General features: G+C 39.4%; 1 protein-coding gene across 1 annotated transcript; it reads left to right on the forward strand.

Annotated features, from left to right (window-relative positions):
- The first annotated feature begins 1,429 nt into the window (after positions 1-1,429).
- FAM72A (family with sequence similarity 72 member A) lies at positions 1,430-12,872 on the forward strand. Its single transcript, XM_056118892.1, has 4 exons — positions 1,430-1,581; positions 5,137-5,214; positions 8,063-8,187; positions 12,688-12,872. Exons 1-4 carry the CDS (start codon positions 1,430-1,432, stop codon positions 12,780-12,782), a joined length of 450 nt encoding a protein of 149 aa, XP_055974867.1. The 3' UTR covers positions 12,783-12,872.
- Positions 12,873-23,226: the final 10,354 nt, after the last annotated feature.

The following is a 23,226-nucleotide window of genomic DNA, read 5'->3' on the forward strand; positions in this document are numbered from 1 at the left end:
CCGGGAAGTAGAGCCCACCCCCTTGCCAATCACCGCCCGTTTGCTATCGACCGATGGGGCCGGTAGCCAATGGGAATAGTTGGTCGCGAGAGGCCCGGAATGAGGAGGAGGGGCTGGCGAAACTTGGAGGTGTGACTAGCACCTTCGAGGCGTAGTTTACAGAGTAAGCTCCTCCCCGGGCTGCCAGAACCCTAAAGTAGAATTAATAGGCGGGGTTAAGAGGGAACCAACTACCCAACACAAACTCTTGGGAGGAGGCAGGAACCAATGGAGCCAGGGTAGAGAGGCGGGGCGTTGCGGAGAATTTTAACCAATAGCGAGTAGAGGTCGGTGGGACTGTGGAGCAGTTTCCAATGAGAAGTGAGAAAGGCCGGGCCGTGCCGCTTTCTCCCAGGAGCCGGCCAATGAGACCAGAGGCGGAGCCAAGCTTGGCCAATCAGAAGCCTCCGTGATCTCCGTACCGTTACAGAGGCGGGGCATCCACGTTCCTCGCCCCTGGGATTCGTCGGGAGGGCTCCGAAGCCCTCCAATGCGGGACGCGGGCGAACTCTCGTTCTCCCAATGGGTGCGCAGCGCAGGCAATTCAAACTGACAGCCGGCCGGGGAGGCTAGAGAGAGCGGAAGAGAGAGCAAGAAAAACCCAACGTGTTTTTTGCCGGAGAGCCAGAAAGCAGCCTTCCGCTCCGCCTCCCTCCCGCTCCGTTCCTTGCGGCACCCCCGCTGCTCTGGGGAGCGGCCGCTCCGGGGAGGAGAGAGCTCCGGGGACGGCGAGAGGCTCGAGGGGGAAAAAGCGCAGGACGCGAAAAGACACGGCACGAGACGCCGGCACGCCGAGGGCTGGGGGTGGGACGACCGGCGAACACGTCCGCGGAGTTGGAGGGTCGCGGGAGGACTCGGGAGAACGGGGAATCGTCCCCGACTGGTTGAAAAGTGAGACTTCCGAATCCGGGATCGCGGAGAAAGATTTCCTGGGGGGGGGCGTGGGCAGGGGACGCTCGGCTGGTGCGAACGTGAGGCCGGGAGCCGGGCATCCTCCAAGAGAAGCTCTCAGTGAAACGTTTGCTGGAGCCGCTGAGGGGATCGCTAAGAGGAGCCGGAAGAAAGAAAGGGGAAAGCTGAAGAGAAAACCCCGCCGCTCCCCCGCTGCAAACCGCTACTCCCTTCGCCAGGAGCTGACAGGAACGCCTGGTCTGTTGCTTCTCCCCGTCCAGTTCCCCAGCACGCTTGCTTCCGACGGGGAAATAAATAAAAGACCTCCTTTTCCGCCCCTATTTTAGGGCAGGGACTGGCTCGAAAGTTCCTCACGGTTTGATTTTTTTTTTTTTTTTGGCCTAGGAGAATCAAACCAGAAAGAAATTGCTCTTGTCTCCCCAGCAACCCCCCACCCCCACCCACCCACCCACCCACCCACGCCGCACCCCGGGACGCCATGTCTACCAGTATTTGTCATTTCAAGGACCGGTGCGTGTCCATCCTGTGCTGTAAATTCTGTAAGCAAGTGCTCAGCTCTAGGGGCATGAAGGCCGTCCTGCTGGCGGATACTGAGATAGACCTTTTCTCCACAGACATCCCTCCTACCAAGTAAGTCGTGCTAGCGGCGGGCAGTGGGGGCAAGTGGACGGCGGGGAACTCGCACGGCGACCCGGAGGTTATCACTGTGCTGGTCCAAGCCACTCCCGACAGTCTCATCCCCTGGGAATAGAACTAAGTGGGCAGCCTGTCTGGCCCCGAGTCTGTGGTGTAGCCAGGGCGGTCACGCCTGATGTAATGCTTCTGGGTCAATTAATTAGCGTCATGTGACCACATCCCCGCGGTTGCATCCCAGACGCCCTGTCCTACCAGCCTATCTCAAGGCCCAAGTCCAACCAGCAAGATTCCCTATGCTCTTGGAAAGGTTTTGAGTTTGGGGTACCACCCCCCCAGCCCCATTACGTCTTACATCAATCCCCCCCCCCGAAAAAAAAAAGTTCCCTACCATTATTCGTAATGGGCAGGCTGGATCCAGGATTTCATCTATAAATAGAATCCTGTCTATGGAATTCAGTATTCTTTTCTCTAAGATTCCTTTTTGCTGAATAAGAGACATTTTTAGGAGATGAAGTAAGAGTGCCCAAGTAAAGCCTAGTTTGAATATTATTCGTTTGCATAATTAAATCATTTTAAATTCTGTTTTTAGTCTCCACACACTTTGGTGTAGAATCTTGAGAAGTTTGCTTCCAATTTGGAAAGTAGCTGGGCTGGAAAGATAGTACAGAAAGTGTTTGCAATGTGATAGTACAAAAGTGATTGCAAAGTGAGGCTGGAGCCATAGCACAGTGGGTAGGGCGTTTGCCTTGTACCGGGCTGACCCAAGTTCTATTTCCAGCATCCCATATGGTCTCCCGAGCACCGACAGGAGTAATTCCTGAGAGCAGAGCCAGGAGAAACCCCTGAGCATCGCCAGGTGTGACCCAAAAAGCCAGGGAAAAAAAAGTGATTGCAAAGTGAAGAAAAACTTAAGCATACAGACAATGAATTTGAAAGAGAGCGTGTGTATGAGAAAGATAATTTTCTTAATAAAATTAACTGGGGGAAAGGAAACAGTATAAGGGGTAGGGCATTTGCCTTGCCTGAGGCTGGTCAGGGTTTGATACCTTGTACCCCAGCTAGGAGTGATTTCTGAGTGCAGAGCCGGGCCTAAGCCCAATCCACCCCACATCTCAAAAAAAAAATATATATATATATTGACAGGTTTGAGAAATAAATGTAAAAAAATAGCCATTTTATTTCTCTCAATTATACCTTTTCCTAGCTCTGAAAAAAGGTATCTACTTTCTCTTTCTACAACCAATGTATCAGTTCCCTATATGATTTTCAATATTTATCTCTGTTGGAACTTACTTCATACTTATAGCATACTTTATTATTAAAATGCAGTAATTATCCAAGATTTAGATATACAGTGTTTCTTTTGAACAAAGCCAGAGGAGGAAGACTAAAAATCTTTAAAATTAGTTTCATGATAATGTAGATTTCTTTTTTAATTTAAGTATACCCAGCCCTGGAGAATGATACCAGTTGACAGTTTACAAGGCAACCTCTCCAGCCCCTTTACCTTGAAATCTTTTCTGACTTGGTTTAAGTGTAGTCATGGCTAATGGCAAAGTGAAACATTATCATTTATTGCAAATATAAATGGATTAATATCTATGTGTTGAAAGGAGAAAAAGTGGTAGGCAATAAATTTAAAACCTACACTTCAAAGTGTCTATGAGTTGTTGCTAGTGCTTTTTCTTTTTAGCAGCACACATACAAATTAAAAACAGTAGCCAACTCAATAACTGTGGTAATAAGACAGTCATAAGGAAAGCTCAGTTGTGAGTTGTTACGTTAGACTAGAGAATCAGGTTTTTCCTATTGTCTGCTCTTTATGGAAATTACAGTAGTGATAGATTAGTGTGCAAGATGTACATCAATCAATGAGTACATAGCAGATTGTTAATAGAGGGGCCAGAAATGTAGCTTAAAGGTCTAGAGTGCATGCCAGGTCTGGACCACGTAGTTTCCCTGGCACTTCCAGGTGTAACACTGAAGAACCGCATGCTCAAAAAGAAAAGATCTTTTAAATGAAAGATATGTTGAATATAATAATCTTAGAAATAGCAACTCATAGAATTCTTAAAGTCTCAGGTATAGGTCAACAAAATTCATACTAAATAGAATCAAATATATTCAGTCACAACCAGTAGTTAGAATATGGAAAAGTCAGAACCCTTGTACACTGCAGGTAGGAATGTAAAATGATGTAGCTGAAATGAAAACTATGACAACTCAAAAAAAACAAAATTGAATTGCTATGTGATGCAGCAATCCCACGTCTTGGATATATAATTTTTAAAAATTCAGTACATAATCTGTAAGATATTTTCAAACCTATTTTTTAGCAGCATTACTCACAATTGCCAAACGATGAAGTCTGTGAACATATAGTGAGTAAACTAAGTGTGGTATATACATATAATGAGTTTTCACCTTTAAAAAGTGAAGATCTGGGCTGGAATATAGCTTAGTGGTATAGCACTTGCTTTGCATGTGTAAGACCCAGGGTTCAATTCCCAGTCGTGAGAAAAGAAGAAAGAAAGAAAGAAAGAAAGAAAGAAAGAAAGAAAGAAAGAAAGAAAGAAAGAAAGAAAAAGGAAAATGGGAAGGAAGAGTAGGGCAGGGAGACAATTCAAAAAAGGAATCAACTGGAGTTGACTTTGTTCAAAGCAATCACCTTACCCCCTGTACTGTCTCCAGCGTATGTCTTCCATTTTTGAGTCACTGACTTCTATACCTGGCAACACATTCCTGTATCCCCCACCATCATCACCCACTATGTTCTCTCCCCCACACCCTATATCTGCTGAGTGCAGTCCTGGTGAGCCCCAGCACTGAACTGCTGGCAGTATATTGCTGGGATTGGTCCCTGAGCACCCCTTCAAGAAAAGAGTATCTTTTCATATGCAAAACATGGATGGACCTTAAGGACATTACCTTAAGTAAAGTGAGTCATCAGGGACCAGAGACATAGTATATGTAAGGTGCTTGCCTTGCAAGAGGCCTACCTTGTTTCAGTTCCTGGGACCACATATGGTAACCGGTAATAATAAAATGAGCTAGTCACAACAAAACAAGTACTGTATGATTCCACTTATGTGAATAGGAATTAGAATGGTGCAGGAGGCTGAAGCAATAGCACAGTGGGGATAGCACAGCGGGTAGGGCGTTTGCCTTGCACGCAGCCGACCCAGGTTCAATTCCCAGCATCCCATATGGTTCCGCCAGCACCGCCAGGAGTAATTCCTGAGTGCATGAGCCAGGAGTAATCCCTGTGTGCATGAGGTAGGAGTAACTCCAGTGCATCGCTGGGTGTGACCCAAAAAGGAAAAAAGAAAAAAAAGAGAAAGAAAGAAATTAGAATGGTGCCAGGGTGTATGTGGGAAGGAAAATGGGAAGTTACTGTTTAGTGAGTACAGACTTTTAGTTTTGCAATATGAGATTGGTTGCATAAAATGTAAATATACATTTCTGAACTATGTACTTAGAAATAGTTAAATAGATAATGGTGTGTATGTATTTAATGTACATTTAATCTCTTTGCTTTTCCCTTTCCAGTGCAGTGGATTTCATTGGAAGATGCTACTTCACTGAAATCTGCAATTGTAAACTGAAGAACATTGCTTGCTTGAAATGGTAACACATGGCACAATTCTAGATAACCCTGGGTTTGGGAGATTGACTGTCAATCCAAAACACAGAGAAAGGCTTGGTTGCCTCTTTCAGACACTGGTTGTAACTCATACATGAATCTATTGAAAAACTATTTAAACTATTTTTTAAAGTTTCATTTCAAAAACATTTTTAAAAGACTTTACATTTGTATATTTTATGATTTTTAAAGGCATTTACAAATAATTTTTAATTTCCTGTACAAGACAATGTAATTGGGGTAGAATTTTGATTTACAGTCAAAAATCAGCTTTGATGGGTGTGTAATTCCTTTTACTTCATGGGGTTCTCTCTTCTCTCTGGAGAAGCCTCTAGTCTCTCTTGAATGCATTACCTTTTCTCTCTCCTCCTTTAATAAAATTTCTTTGTGAAAAAAATATATATGCCCTGGCTTTGCTACTCCTAGCGCTTTGAGGGTTGCTCCTGATGGATTAAGGGGACCGTCCCATACCAGAGATTGAACCTCGTCTCCATCCCTGTGAGTTAACTCCCTATCTCTTATCCTTACTCATTTTTTGTGAATGTGGCCAGACTCCCAAGTAGTGCATAGGAGTGCTATGGTCCCACCAATAATTCTCTGGTTAACTGAATCTGCACTTTGTAATAAGGGTCCAAGAATGTGGTGCTTCTCTGTCCCTGTATAGGCAGGGATTGACCCTGGCCATTCTGGTAGTGCTAAGGGGCCTCCTGGACTGCACCTGATAATGCTCAAGGGACTCCAGGGCTGCACCTGGTGATGCTCAAGGGACTCTATGGTACTAAGAATCCAACCCAAGTCAGGCATAAGCAGCTTAACCACTGTACTATCTCCCAGACCTCTTATTCTTACAATCTATGTGATCTTGAGCAAACTTATGCTTCCAAACCTCTAAACTTATTTATTTAATATGTATGTTGGTAAAGTATATTAGTAAATTTTGGAAGATAAAAGCTATCTTCTTAAGATAGAAAAAAGTCTTGTATTTGGGAACCAGAGAGATAGAACAGTGGGTAGGGTGCTCACCTAGGTTTAATCCCCAGCACCCCATGAACCCTGACAGGAGTGATTCCTGAGTGCAGAGCCAGGAGTAAGCACTGAGCACAGCCAAGTATGGCCCAAAACCAACAAAGTAACCAAAATATGCAAACTACATGTGTAATTTAGTTTTCTAGTAACCACATTTTAAAGCATAAAAAGATACAAGTGAAGATCACTTTAATCAGATTTTTAATGTAATATATCCAAGATGTTTATTTCAACATTTAAATATCCTAATGAGTATCAACAAAATATTTTGTTTTATTCTTTAGTCTTTGAAATATAGAGTACATTTTATACTGAGAGCATCTATCTTGATTCATCCCAGCACATATCAAGGGCTTAATAACCCTTGAGATTTTGAACATGGAGCAGAACTAGTCATCTAGCGTGTGACTAGAATGGGACACAACTGTCTGTCTCTGGAGAAACGAAAGGTTCAGTTAGGTTCCCTTCTGTCTAATCAGGGCAGTAGAAATGTTCCTGAACTCTAAATTACAGATTTTTGCAGCCTTTGTGGGACTGTCCAAAGTTTTCCCAGGAATATAGAATCCTTTGTATTTGCCTCATTCAGCACACAAGATTCAAAACACAAGAAAGGACTGTGCACTAGACTGAAGCACCCCTTGGGCCAGGGATGACTCAGTAGACTCCTCCCCTTCCTTTCCCACCCCCACCTCTAACCAGGGCATGTAACTAGTGGCTGTTGTTTTGTTATCGTTCTTCTCCAGTATGAAGTCATTGAAGTTTTAACAAAAGATTAGAATGGTCTAATGTGTCTGTGAGAATAGTTGCATGACAACAATGACTTAGTCCATTGCTGTATTCCTGGCAGTGAGAGTAGTGCTCAGTAAACATTAGTTGAAGGAATAAAGAATGAATGAACATGGGTGACAATTAAACCCATAGAATTTAGTCTTGCAAGTAATTGTCACTTCTACTCCAAGAATATTAGCCTTTATTTATTTGCTTTTCAAGCAGATTTTGATTAGGAGACATTTTTGATGGTTTAGTACCATGTATAGTATTTCTTCATAGGCCTCACAAAAATGATTAACTCCCACATTTCACAGCGTGGGAACAACCTATAATTAATAGAAATTTTACAGCCCAATGTATAAATATTCATGTCACGTTTTTAGAAGTATGAATGAGAACATTCCTTGCATAGTCACCTTTAATAGTGACCAGATAGTTTTTTTAAAATACTGTTCAAGAGTGAGTTACTTATAATGGATAATCCTGCAGACAGTAAAAACTTTTGCAACTTTTTCTAGAAGCTTTGGATTTGCTTTATTTCTAAATTCCTTCAAAATACTGAAACTAAAAGTAGAGCAGCCAGCTTGTGTTTGGTTTAGAGAAGCTCATGCTGTCTTCCCACTCCTCCATCTGTTGAAACAGTTTTTAGGTTTCATGGGACTAGAACATAGAAGAATCCAATTTGCCATAGTTCTGGGGATTAGAAAAAAGCCTTTACCTATAGCACTGAGTTTATTTTATGTATTTTGTGTGTCTAGCACATCAATTTGGAGTACTTTAGAGAACAAATCTCAACTTTATAGCTTCTAAGGCTTGCTTTGTGTAGGAGAATCTATAAAACAGTAGTAGCAAAGACTGTGGTAGTATTTTACTTAACCCAAAAACTGTTTTTATTTTTCCTCTCAGCAGTAGAGCTGTAACCACAGCCATGGAGGTTGTTAGGAGGAAATGAATTCTTTATATGATCTCTTTATATTAGCACATAAAATGCTCATATGGCCAAATAATATAGGTAATATTTACTTTCCTTTTTAGTGGTAACATTGTAGGTTATCATGTGATTGTTCCATGTTGTTCCTGCCTTCTTTCTTGCAATAATGGACACTTCTGGATGTTTCACAGCCAGGCAGTTTATGGTATTAACAGACTGGACTCTTCTGGTAAGAAATAATTATTTCTGATATTCCTCCAAATTTTGTCTAGCAGTGTCTAGAACTCCCAAAAATTAATTTTAGCAATTTCCTTAAAGCCACATATTGGGATGGATTCACTGGGATGAAACTTTTTAATTCTTTTATCACAAATATCTCTTTATGACACCTATTAACCAACAATTTCCATTTCTATTTTTGTTATTTATATTTTAGAGCCTCAAACATGACTAAGTTTTATGATCTTAAATGTTTCAATTGCTTTAAATTTCTACCTTGATATTATGATCTCAGCTTATGAAAATTTATGAAATAATTTAGATTTGATAGCAAAGTATATTTAAGTTTATTCAGCATAAAATAGACATTCTGACATCTATAAATTCATAGTAACAAATTATGATACAATTTTAACCTAGGGAAATTTAATACTAATATGTTTTACTAGTTGTCTAATTGAAAATTGCATAGCCAATTCTGATTTTTACTGAATGCATTTCATATTATATGAAGCCATTTACTTCTGTTATAGGACACATTTTTCAGTGTCTAAATCTATTTATATAACAGATTGAGTTAACTTTAAAGAGCTTGTCAATCCAATTTGGCACTCGCAGTCTCAGGTTTCAATTTGTTTTTATCTTCTTCAGAACTTAAAATAAATCCCAGTTTTTGAAAGTATGATTTGTCTTTAAAGACTAAAAAATCATGAATTTTCAACTAAGTTCATAGGTCTTTAAGCCTTAAATTGTGATCCTACTTTTTTTAATAACCCCATGTTCAATTGTGCATCTCTACCTTTCAGTTGGAAGATCTTAATTTAACATGATAATATATTATGAAGGCATAAATTTATGAGCAAAGTGAGATGTAGGCAGCTCATTTAGCTTTCCAATTTTGTGTTTCTCATGGGACTCATTAAAGGAAGTTTCTCCTTTGATACTCTTTTTCCTGCTTTATGGAATTCAAAACACAAGGTGGAGATTTTTCAATTTTGATTTACTTTTTAATATTAGTCAATTTTTCAAAGAGAAAAGCCTAGCATTTTTCCATTTGTATTGAATGTAATCCAGGAGAAACAGACGGATCACAGGATTTCCTTCCTCTTTCTTAACAGAGAAAGGAAGGTACTGCTTCTGTCAGATCCAAACGCTTAGTTTATTTTTTGTCCTTTGAACCAATTGTGCAGAGCTACTCATGTCTCTGAATATTGACTCCAGAAATATCAAACTTCTTTGTAACCCTAATATTGTGATTTTTTTTGTTTGTTTGTTTTTGACCCACACCCAGCAGTTTTCAGGGGTTAACTGTGTGCACAGGGATCATTCCTAGCAGGCTCAAGGGACCAAATGGGGTGTCCAACTCTGGTTGGCCTAGTGCAAGGCAAGTGCTCTAACTGCAGTACTATCACTCTGGCCCCTAAATATTGTGATTTAAAGAATTGTGTGTGTGTGTGTGTGTGTGTGTGTGTGTGTGTGTGTGCTTGATAAACAGAATTTCTGATAGTGTTGGAACTGTCTTTGATCACAGAATTGGTAGTATCAACAGAATACCTTCAGATGCTTTATAATATTCTAGAATAGTTTAAACTGAAAGAGCCCTCAATAAGTTTATGCTCTAGGTTAGTCTTCATATGTAGCTCTGCTTTTCCAAAACTTTGTTGAGGAAAGCTTAGAAAACATCGCTTAAAATTCCCTGTGATTAGTAAATGATCTAAAAAGCAAATGAACTTCAACTTTCCATTTACCCCTACAAGTTCAAATCACCCCCTCAGATTTTGGTATAGTAATTCTGGTGATTATATGCACTCTTCAATGTCATTTTACCAGCGGCAAAGCACCACTTATGCTTTTTTGTTGTTGTTTTGGGGCCACACCCAGTGGTGCTCAGGGATTACTCCTGACTCTGAGCTCAGTGATCACTCCTGGCAGGCTCAGGGGACCATATGGGGTGCCAGGGATAAAACCCTAGCTGGCTGCATTCTAGGCAAACATTCTACCTGTGTACTCTCTTTTACCCTTTTTTTTTCCAAAATTATTTTTTTAAATTTTTTTTTATGATTGGGTTTTAGTCACACAGTATTACAACATCCATCTCTTTACCAGTATACATTTCCTGCCACCAATGTCTCCTCCCTCCCACCCCCTGACAGCTTGCCTCTATGGCAGACTCCTCTCTCTCTCTCTCTCTCTCTCTCTCTCTCTCTCTCTCTCTCTCTCTCCCCCCCCTTTCTCTGTCTCCCTTTCTTTCCCCCCTCCCCTCTCTCTCTCGAAATATTTTTTATTTTTTATAATCAAAACAAAACAGAATTTATAAAAATATGATGATAGACATTTGTATTTTCACCAGAATCTGGTTAGATTCTAGTATCCCAACCAAGAGATCATTGATTATTTTACTGTTTCTCCAACAGTACACATCCTTACACATGTCTATCTTAGGGCATCTATGAAAATTTTCCCTCCTACAGAAGGAAAAGTGCTGCACATTATGGACATAGGTAAATCTACATATATGAACATAGGTAAATTTCCATGTTAAATGATTTAAAAGAAGAATTTAAAAGATACACAGTATAACATATAAAACAATAATATATTTAGTTTGTGGTTGCTTATACTTTAGCAAAAGTAATATAAACATGAATGTTATACTGCTAGTGGTAGAAACTGGATTAAAATAACTAATCTTGTCTTAGAATTCCCATCTAACTACTGTCAGTGTCTGCAGTGTGGGTCTCTAGAGTTGCTAAGTCTTCCTGTGTCCACAGTCACAAATGAACAGCTTAAGATTTCTTTTCCTTTTTCTTTATTTATTTGGTGGGGTAGTGGGGCCAGTGTGAGTGAGTTGGGGCCACACCCAGTAATATATTTAGAATCTGCTTCTGACTCTGTACCCAGGAGTGACCTTTGAGTGCTGGGGACCATATGTGATTTGAACTAGAAATAATCCTTTGCTATCTTTCTGGCCCAGATTTGTTTAACTCACTTATTTTGTTGTTGGTGTTGGGTTCAATTAACATTGATATAGTGCATTAATAAACTATCTCATTATCTCTTTAGCATTTATGTGATACTGCACTATATTAAATTCCATTATATTAAATTCTATAATATGAAACCTGGCCATTCTTCCACAATGAGGTTTTATTCTGGTTTTGTATTGACTGCTATACTCTGTTCCTAAATTTTATAGTCATATTGACCAAAAAAAAAAAAATCCACGTGTATTAAACAATACTGTTCATTTAAAAGAATATTAATTTATTATTTTTGTTTGTTTGAGGGTCATACCTGGCAGTGCTCATTGTCTACCCTGCTCATTGCTTGAGTGTCCCTGCTGTGGTTCTCTTTTTTATTTTATTTTATTTTATTTATTTATTTTTTTTATTGAATCACCGTGAGATACAGTTACAAACTTTCATGATTATGTTTCAGTCTTGCAATGATCAGGCACCCATCCCTCCATCAGTGCACATTTTTTGCCACCATTGTTCCCAGTGTCCCTCCCATCAACCCCACCCCATCCCACCCCCTGCCTCTGTGGCAGGTACATTCCTTCTTACCTTCTCTCTAATTTGGGGCGTTATGATTTGCAAAACAGATACTAAGGGACATTCATGTTTGGTTCTTAAATTACTTTCAGGTTCTCTTTATTTTAAAGCTGACTCCAGAACCTTGTTAAGAAAGGCACAAGGTGGGTTGGAGAGAGAGTAATAGCAGGTAGGGCACTTGCCTCACACACGGCCTAACCAGTTTTGATCCTTGGCACCCCAGATGGTTCCCTGAGCCTGCCAGGAGTGATTTCTGAGCAAAGAGCCAGGCATAAGCCCTATGCATTGCTGGGTGTGGCCCCAAAACAAAACAAAACAAAAGGCATCAATTACCTCTACACTTGTTGAAGAGATGAGACTTAAGGTTTTTTGTTTGCTGGTACAGTCTAAAGAAAAAGTTATTCTAAAAAGATATAAGATCTATTTTCAAGGATTACTCATAGCAGTGCTCAGGGACAATTTGGGGTGCCAGGGACTGAACCTCGTAAACCTTGAGCAAGGGAAGTGCCCTGCCTGCTCACTATTCTGTCGCTTCAGCCCTAAAATGGATTTTTAGAAATTTTGGTATACAGTGATTATGGCAAAATGGAGCTAAGGCAAGCCTTGAGTAAATATTCCTCAGATTCTTTATTTGTAGTACTTTTATGAGAAAGATAGGCGGGTGGGGGGAGCAAGTCTAAGTCACACCAAGGTGTGCTCAGGCATTATACCTGACTCTGTGCTCAGAGATCACTCCTTGTGGGCTGAAGGAACATAGACAGTGCCTGGGATTGGACGAGGGTTGGCCAGTGTGCAAGGTAAGTGCCTTAACTCCTGTACTATCTCTCCGGTCCAACTTGTGGTACATTTTTTAACATTTTTTAAATTAATGAAACCATTATGTTTTAATTTACATATTTCATGCTGAGTTATAATAGTGGTCAGTGCTAAATAACTTTATGAACTTTAATTTGCAGGTATAAACTTCCTACTTTGGGGGAACTTGCCAGAGACAGAAGAGAATACAGATGAAGCCATATTAGATATTTCAGCAGAGGAGTGTATTAGATGAATGAAATTATGATATGGATGATGTTCAGCCTTTTTCCTATTTAATATATGTGTTAATGGATCAACTTTAAAATTTCTGAAGAATTTTTCAGTTTTTTAAAATGCATTTGTTTGTTTCTTTGCTTTCTCAGATTATCTGAATATAGTTGAGTCAATTTTTTTCCTTCTACTTCTACTTCCTCTTTCTCTTTCTCCCCTCTTCACCCAAGATAGATGTATTTTCAAATGCAGAAAGAAACAGATTTTTTCACATATTATTTAGCAAGCTTCCAATCTGAGAGAATTTTCTTACAACTAAATGACACATGTCATTAATTTCATATTCTAATAAGAAGCATTAGTACCCACACATATACAACCATGCATATATTCATGTATATAAAATGCATGAATGAATAAGTCAAACTCAATTGGGAATTAATGCTTAATGGGGAATTACAAAACAGGCTGTTAGGTTTCTTGAGTACTGTTTATCATATTTTATATTGAAGATAAGTAATATGAAACAAGACTTTGATAATCAGCAAAAAGAAATGAAAACTTAAAACTTCAAAATGTATGGCAGAATTCTCTTAATTCCTCAGCATGGCAGATAGTGAATTTTTAAAAAAAATATCAATTTATACTTTTACCCAATATTATTTTTATACTTTTACTGTCTTGTGGATATTATGCTATGAAATCCAGATAAACTAAACCCCAATCTTTAAGTTATCCCATTTCAGGGTGTCCTCTGTAAATAGCAAGTATTTTTTTAATGGAAAATTAAAGTGGTTTGCTTAGGCCATTATATATTTTTTTAAAGTGCTGTTTGTTTTTTTTTTTTGTTGTTGTTGTTGTTGTCATCACTGTTGTTGTGTCATTTAAAACTGCATTCAGAGCCACAAAGGAAAAGAAAACTGAGATAGTGTTCGGTTTTATATAAAGTTAAAATCATTGTATTGCCTTTGCTAATATCTTAACTCTAGGTATGTTATCAATAGCAACGCCAAAGCAGATGAATTATGGTTTTGTAAATAAAGTTTGTTGTAAAGTTGATCATCCTCCAGTTTTTTCTTATAACCTTTTCTTGCCTGAAAATAGAAATAAATATTTATTATGCTTACTACTTTTCTTAAAATATAAAGGTGGGCAATAAGAGAGAGAGAGAACAAAAGGGAATGCCCTGCCACAGAAGCAGGGTGGGATGGGGAGGATGGGGGGTGGGAGGGATTCTGGGATCCGCGGTGGTGGGAAATGGGCACTGGTGGAGGGATGGGTATTTGATCATTGTATAATTGAAACCCAAGCACAAAAATTTGTAAGTCTACAACTGTACCTCATGATGTCTCACTAATAAAAATTAAAAATATATATATAAAGGTGGGGCCAGAGAGATCATTAAGGCGCCTGATTGCCTTGCACTTGGTTCAGTCCCCAGCCCTGCATAAAGTGTTCGCTGAGCCACCAGGTATGACCCCCCCAAACCATCCCCAAATATATATGTAAATATATATACACACGTATATATGTATAGAGTATAAGAGGGACATGGAGAGAGCTCAAGTGGTAAAGGACATGCCTAGTATATGTGAGACCTTGAGTTCCCCATCTTCCTGTTCTCTTACTCTATACCTATCCCCAACACTTTTGATTATGACCCTTTGATCTCTCCAGCATACAACTGTTAGGCCTTCATCACCAGGAGTGGCCCCAATTCACTTCCACAGTACTGCTGGGTGTGACAAGGCTGGAGCGACAGCACAGCGGTAGGGTGTTTGCTTTGCATGCGGCCGGCCAGGCTTACCGGGGTTCGATTCCTTCACCACTCTCGGAGAGCCCGGCAAGCTACCGAGAGTATCTCGCCCGCACGGATGTGCCAAACACAGTAACAACAAATCTCACAATGGAGTAAACCTCCTGGTATTTATCTCGGCTATTCTTGGGTGTTAGTCTCCTATTTTGTTACTTTATGTTCCCCAGATGAATGCAGTCTTTCTATGTCTGTCCCTCTCTTTCTGACTCATTTCGCTTAGCATGATACTTTCCATGTAGTACCACTTGTATGTAAATTTCATGACTTCATCCTTTCTAACAGCTACATAGTACTCCATTGTTTAGAGGCCACCTGCACACTCTAGGGGTAAAGGCAGCTCAGATAGAGAAGGGAGCACCAAATAAAGGGTGTTGGGAAGATCCGCCCAGGATGGGAGATGCATGCTGAAATTAGACTATAGACCAAACATGATTGCCACTCAATTCCTCTTTTGCAAACCACAGCACCCAAAAAGAGAGAACAAAAGGGAGTGCCCTGCCACAGAGGCAGGGTGGGATGGGGGGAGGGGAGGGTGGAGGGTGGGAGGGATACTGGGATTAGTGGTGGTGGAGAATGGGCACTGGTGGAGGGATGGGTGCTCGATAATTGTATAATTGAAACCCAAGCACAAAAATTTGTAAGTCTACAACTGTACCTCATGGTTTTTCACTAATAAAAATTTTTTTAAAAAAATCTCACAATGGAAATATTACTGGGCCCGCTCGAGGAAATCGATGAACAACAGGACAGTGCTACAGTGCAGTGCTATAGAAATTAACATTTATCATGTGCTTGAGTGCTTACTATGTGCAAGACACTGTTCTAAATCCTTTACAATGTAATTTATTCACACGATAGACCCATGAGGAAGGTACACTTGCTAGTCCTTTTTTGATTAATCAAATAGGTGAAGCATAGAGAGAGCTTGTTCGAGGTCAAGCTTATCAGACAGGTGATCAGATTCAAACGCAGACAAATTCCAGAGCTCCTACTCTTAATCCTTATTGCTGTACCCAATATGCACCTGCAGATATCCATCAGCTATTTTATATATCCAGGATACATGCTGGATAATTATCTTGTTACATATTCTAGGTGAAGGCCCAAGTAACTGATTTCAAGATCGAAACTCTCATAGTTGTTTTATATTAAAAGTGACCTGCGGGCACCAAAAGAATCATATGTTGTAATCCAAGATAAAAAGTTATTTCAGGAAATGCTTTTTCTGGTTCCTGGAAAATGTTTCCAAAAGTCTTTCACATTCATGATCAGAACGGGTGGAAGATCAGTAAAAGAACCAAAGGGGTAAGAATGGAACTACTTGTACTTTTGAGACCACGTATTTATATTAGCCTCTTTTAAGAAACCTTTAAGGAAGCAGAAACAATAAGATTTTAAAAATAGATTTATACAACATTATGTAATTCTTAAATGAATTTGTTAAATTCGACAAAAATAGAAGGTTAATACTGGAGTAGGGGATATGGCAAGTTTAAAATTCCATAAACTTCATCTGACATCTGCTCATACCTTTAAAGGCTATAATTGAGGGGCTCTTTAATGAGAAAAAAATAAGACAGATTACTGATTGAAGCAACCCTCAAATGTCATTCCAACTCCAACTGGAAAATGTTTCAAATTACTTAACTATCTTTTAACTAATTGGGTTATGAGAAGGACTCTTCTAAATCTAACACTAAGTTTTATTTACACTTTCCTTTGTGAAAAATGCAGTGAACTAGGTGAGGATAAAATCCTATGAATTTCCTTAATGTATCAGTTTCAGTGATTTAACAAAGCTGTGCCTAAAAGTTCCACAGCTCTTTACAATAAAAGAACACCATTCTGAGTAGTAGAAGACACTGGGAGCAGAAAAAGCCATTGAAAATAAGTGATACTTGCCTCAAATACAGAAATGTACTAGCATGAAGTTGAATTTTGGACAAAGAATAGTGTATAAAAGTGGGCAGGAGCTTAAAAGTATCTGACTTATTTAGGAAATTTTAAGTGGCCCTCTACACTTTCCAAGCTATGTAGTAAGAATTAATTAGACTATGAAGCTATAATGGAAGGTTGAGATCATGTTATGAAGACTCGACCCATTAGACTTTTCAATGCTAATATAAATTTAGATTGATTCAATAGCAATGCTACTAGATCAATGCTACTGAGGTTTGTAAGCAGGTGAATAAAACAATTACATTTAGGATACAATTAATTTTCAGGGGGCCAGAGTGATAGTACAGCACGTAGGTCTTATACATGGCCAACCCAGGTTTGATTCCCAGAATCCCATATGATCCCCTAAACTTGCCAGGAGTGATCCCCTAGTGCAAAGGGGATAAGCCCAGGCCCCCCCAAGAATGGTCCAAGAATATCACTGTCACTGTCACTGTCCTCCCGCTGTTCATCGATTTGCTCGAGTGGGCACCAGTAATGTCTCCATTGTGACAATTGTTACTGTGTTTTGGCATATCGAATACGTCACGGGGAGCTTGCCAGGCTCTGCCTTGCGGGCGAGATACACTCGGTAGCTTGCCAGGCTCTCCAAGAGGGGTGGAGGAATCGAACTCGGGCGGTCTTATTGGACGCTTGCAAGGCAAACGCCCTACCCGCTGTGCTCCAGCCTGAGAATAAAAACCAAAAAAAAAAAATTATTTTTCATGATCCCCTTTTATTAATGAACCTATCATCTTGACCATAGAATTTATATTTGTTGCCTTTACTTAATTTAATATTAATCTTTAACTTCCCTGACTTTCTGGTCTTTCTGCAGTGGGACACTGCCTTTCCCCATCTTTCATTTTGTCACTCCAAAAATTCAAGGGAGGAGCAAATGAGTCATCAACCCATTAATTAAAGCCTGTTTTCCCCTATGCCTTATCTCTTTTATTAATTATTTTTCTGTTGTCACATTCAGCAATGCTGAGGGGTTACTCCTGGCTCAACACTTGAAGACCATGCAGTGCTAGATTTTGAATCCAAGTTTCCCTCATACAAAGTGTGTGGTCAGCCTGTTGAGCTGTCTCTCTGGCCCATAACATTTTCTTTTCAAGTCAGTTTCTCAGTCTAAAACTCAGAATCTATGTAATCATCTTGGGTGGTGACTAGTTTTAAAAATCATAGCATTTTGAATAATCTTGACTCTGAAATCAGGTCTTTAATATAAAAATATTAAACATTAAAAATACAATACAAAGAGGTGTTCTTTTAACCTCCAAGTCATATGTGGCTTATAAAGAATATTCTGTATTGCTTTTCTTTGGTCATAAGGAAGTTACAATAATTAATAGAACATGAGAATGGAAATGTGATTCAGTTGTAGAGTAAAAGCCTTGCACGTATAAGACCTTGGGTTTGATCCTTGACCTGAAAAAACAAAACAAACAAAAACACATGAATCATAATACATGTAACAGCTAAATAGAACATAAATGGGGCGTGGGGAAAGATGGAAAAGAATATAGACTTGCTTTAGTGGTGAATTACTGGACAAAGGCTTTCCCTATTTTAACATTCATGCTTCTAACAGGAAATGGTTTCCTTTTCTGCCTTTATTTTTTTTCTTCAACTTTCAAAGCAACCTAAAACCATAGATTCTTTCTTGCCTGGTATTGAGTGTATGCCAAATCTATCCTAAACTACACAGATGGAAAAAATTAGTCTATGTCTGTGGTACCTCTGGGGTTGAATATTTTTAGTACTTAAATCTTTAGCTAAAGATTCTTCCTTCCAAGACTTTTATATAGTAAGTTTATTGTAAGCTGATAGACAAACCTACTGTGTCAAAAATTAATAATACTACATGTTTTATATCTCTTTATATTGTAAGCATTCACATACACCTTAATTTTATCCTTACAATAATCTTGATATTTGTTTCTAGCTTACAAAATAAGAAAGAAAACCTTAGTCATCAGATCTCAAGAGGTGGAAGAATTTAAACTTAAAATATGTCTGCTCATCTTGGTTTGGGGATTATTTCCAAAAGCTAAACTCCCTTAAACTGCAGGTCTACTTTCCTCTCACCAGTTTTTAAACTTAGAACAATTTGTCTCAAATGTTCTACATCAGTGTCTAGTTATATAAATGAATCCATTCAATAAATATTTATTAAATGACTACTATGGTCAAAATAAAGCTAGGGGATACCGAAGTAAGAAAAAATTCTTGCTTTTCCTCCTTCTCTTGAGAAGAAGGAAGAAATGAGCCAACTCATTTCACTAAAAGCCAGTCACTTTTCTATGAGTTTCATATATATAACAAAACTAAGAGGTAAATCCTGTTGTTATTCTCACCAGACAGTTGGAGAAACTGAGGCATAGAGAGTTTTAAAACTTTACAAATCACATAACTAGTATATGATACCATTAAAAGATTTAGAGGGGCCACCACCAATTAATTTTGTTTCACTTTTATTTTTCAAAATAGTTGTCTTCCATCCAAATAAAGTGAGGTTTTCCATTGGCAAACTTCCTATATACATCTTTCCCAATTAGACCTTTGCTGATTTTTGTTTTAAGATGGTGATGTCAGAGTCTCCTTTTGCTATCTGAAATTGAGTCATCTTTACTAGTCCAGCTCTTCAGCTTATAAGAAAAGTTTAATTAAGTGTAAATACCTATTTTCTGGGGCTGGAACATTAAATACCTATTTTCTGGTGCTAGGGCGTTTGCCTTGCATGCGGCTGGTCTAGCCGACCCGCGTTCAATTCCTCCGCCCCTCTCAGAGAGTTTGGCAAGCTATGGAGAGAATCCCGCTCACACAGCAAAGCCTGGCAAGCTACCCATGACGTATTCCATATGCAAACACAGTAACAAATCTCACAATGGAGACATTACTGGTGCCCGCTCGAACAAATCGATGAACAATGGGAGGATGGTGCAGTGCAGTACTACCTATTTTCTGAGCTGGAGCGATAGCACAGTGGGTAGGGCATTTGCCTTGCAAGCGGCCAATCTGGGGTTCGATTCCTCCATCCCTCTCAGAGAGCCCGGCAAGCTACCGAGAGTATACTGCCCGCACTGCAGAGCCTGTCAAGCTCCCTGTAGTGTATTCGATATGCCAAAAACAGTAACAAGTCTTACAATGGAGACGTTACTGGTGCCCGCTTGAGCAAATCGATGAACAGTGGGATGACAGTGCCACAGTGCTATGTTCTAAATACTTGCATATCCAAAAGTTATCCAAATGATTATTCTTTGCAATTGCTCTGCCTCAGCTTCCTTATAAGCATTATTTAAGAACAATTTATGTGAAATTCCAGAAGTAGCTTTGCTTCAAATGAGCACTATGTGAATCTTTATAACAAGATTATGTATTATGAGAGAAGCAAAAACAGGTATGAAATGCATATTCAAATTTTGTCTTTGCGGCTTACAGAAGAGTAGGTTGAAAAATATCTAAAGATCAGTTGGCTCTGCCAAATACGGGTACTACCAAAGTTTGCCCACCAGAATGCCTCTCTACACCTCCCTTCACACAACCTACTTCCTCTGGAAAGGGGCCCAATGCATATGGGAATGATTCACTTGGGGAAAACTGTACCCAGAATATAAAAAACAGTTTGCTTTCTGTTGCTCTATCTTTGCCGTAATTTTTCTGCCCAAAGAAGCCACCTGCTATTATGGCTGTGACACCTGAAAAGCTTTTTGTATATTGCAGGAGATTGCTCATGCGTGGGTGGATTTTCAGGCTGTTCTCTGGTATTAAAAAAAAAATGGATTCAGGAGGAGGGGGCGGGGAATATTTTCAGAGACTGGAGAATTGCCTTGACTTATCAAAATTTCTCTGTAACCTTGTTCACAGATACCTTTAAATGCTGAGCTACAGATGGAATTCAGTAGAAGACATACTGAGCTAATTTCCTTTGCATGATGTTATGCAAGAAAACCAAGCTGTCAGTATTCTGAAGAACAAACCCTTAAAGAGAGATGCCACAGGGAGTAGGGAATACTGAAGAACTCACCCTCCAGAAAATTCTTCCTGACTCCATATTTTTAACAAAAATTTATTACCAAAACAAGACTTAATATGTTTAAAATAAAGAAGACAAGGACTAAGCTAAAATCTTAAATCATAAATCTTGCTTGATTTTGCAGATACATTTATAGGAGGAAATGACAAAAATGGAATTTTCAGTCATACAGTATGTACTCTGGCATCGATGGAGACAATCATCCCTCAATTATGCCTTTCCTTTATCAAACTTTAGTCCAAGCATTAAAAAGTATCTCTTGGATGCAGACGTTACTTTATGTCATCTCTATAGTTAGGGTTTTGGGGGATGGGATCACACCAGGCGATGTTAAGGGGCTATTCCTGACTCTGTACTCAGAAATGAATCCTGGTAGTGTTCAGGGAAACTCTCATGGTGCAGGAGACTCAAATTGGGATTGGCAGGATGCAAGGAAATCATCTTGGTGCCTGTACAATCACTCCTTTGCCAAAATACAGGCATTAGTTTAGAAGCTATAACTTTAGAAGCGTTAACTGTGAGCCAAACATTTTTTAGATTCTCATTTACTCTAAGTGCAGATTTTTGCCAATTACATACAAAAAGCATATTGCAGAAGTCTGGAATTCAGAACTAACTTAAGTGAGGAAAAGGTTGTATTAGCATATGAATGATCTGTTTTGCTAATGTAAAAGATAGGTATGGAGCTGCAGCCATCAGACCTTGTAGAGACTTCCGATTGCCCTCATGACTGAGGTGGTGTGTTTCTGGAGCTAAAGAATGGTTAATAGCTTCCTGATCTTTAGCTTCTAGAATGTGGCAGAAATAGCACTTCCTCTGCAGTATTATTCTGTGAGTAATTCCTAGAGACTTAGCCAAAAGCCTGCCCCTACAGCCCTCTAAAGGTTTCACAAAGCCTAAATTCACTAACATTTCATTTATTTATTGCTCTGTAATGAACATCTCCTTTACATAGCTTGATTGAGTATTTCTACTGTTCTCCCCTGGTGGGGCTGAATTTAATTGTCAGTCATGTCAGGCTGTAAGGTCCTGAATGGCATCCCTCACAGGTCTGGGATCTTAGCAGGGAAGCCTAAAAGTCAGAGCCATCCCTCTCTTTCGTAAAGGCTTCTCATTAAGTAATCTGGGACAGCTGCCTTCCAAGAGAATAAAAATGGAAGCTGAGAAAGTCTCCTAAGACTTGGTCTGGAAATTACAGAGCGTTACTGCTGCCTCATTCTATTGGTCAAAGTTAATCAGAAGGTTGGCCTAGATTTAAGAAGAGGGAAAAATAGACTTAATTTCTTTTGCATAGTTCTGGAAAAATCTCAATTTTTTTAAAGGTATATGGAACAAGAAGAATAGTAGTATCAATCACACTGAATCCAGTTATACTAAATATAATCATCATGCTGGGCCAGAGCAATAGCATAGCGGGTAGGGCGTTTCCTTGCACGAGGCTGACCTCGGTTCGAGAGCCTATTGGAGAGCCGGCAAGCTACTGAGAGTATCTCGCCCGCATGGCAAAGCCTGGCAAGCTACCTGTGATGTATTTGATATGCCAAAAACAGTAACAAGTCTCACAATAGAGACGTTACTGGTGCTCACTCAAGAAAATAGATGAACAACGGGAGGACAGTGCTACAATACAACAGTGCTACAATCATGCTAAATCTCTCTCTTCAAATACCTAGAGTGGCTTCTGTTATTTGCAGCTGAGCACTGCTATGCCAAGTAAGTAACAAGGTGACTAAGAAGCAAACATCTTTGTTTCCAGGTAAGAGAGAAAGATATGGGACATATTTTGAAAGTAGAGCTTCCAGAGCTCTTATGGTTTGGAATGAGTTTGAGAGAAAGAGTAGAAGATGGCAACAAAGAATAGAAACAAGAACAGCAAGGTCTGGGGTGAATTGTGTTATCTTTTATTGAGATGAGAAAGAAAAATTTCAGAGAAAAATTGAAGGGCTTGTTTTTTAATATACCTATTAGACATCAATCAGTAGATAGGATCCTATGTTTTTCTTGGAGTTTGAGTGAAGAGGTGTGGTCTGCAGATATAAATTTGACAATATTTTTAATACAAAAAGATTGCATCATGAACCGTGATGCAGTTAATAAGGAACCAAGTGTATGTAGAGAAGAGCCTGAACCTTGGGGACTGGCGGCGTTTCTATGTAGAGAAGATGAGTAGAATCCATTTTAGTGTATTTATAGGAGATATTTAGAAACTCTTGCTAACATGTAAATTCCAGGCTCTGACCTGCATCAGTTGTGACTCAGAAGACAGATGAGGACCTGGCAATCTGCATTGTCAGCAAGCTCTATAGTCATTCTGCAGTGGGAGTATCCTTTGAAAAACATGACATTAGACATATCATTGCTTAAACAAACAGGGTATGGATAATTAAGTCCCTAAGAACTTTTTTCACCCTCCTTCCTGTCACCTGTCATGTACGAAAGATTTGAGAGGCCAGTATGGGCCTCCTCTTTTTTTTTTTAATATATAATTACTTTTATGGGGAAAGTGAATAAGAACTATAAACTCTAGTCAGGAAAAGGAGAGAGAATATAGGCCCACAAATAGTGGCTATCTACCATGAGAGATATATACTCTTTTAAACACCATTTGATGCACAGTGGGAATACTTTGTGAAGAAAAAGCAAGAGCAGAGTTGGTATTTCTTTGTCCCTTAA

This window comes from Sorex fumeus, unplaced genomic scaffold (assembly GCF_029834395.1).
Source record: "Sorex fumeus unplaced genomic scaffold, SorFum_2.1 ptg000039l, whole genome shotgun sequence".
NCBI lineage: Eukaryota > Metazoa > Chordata > Mammalia > Eulipotyphla > Soricidae > Sorex > Sorex fumeus.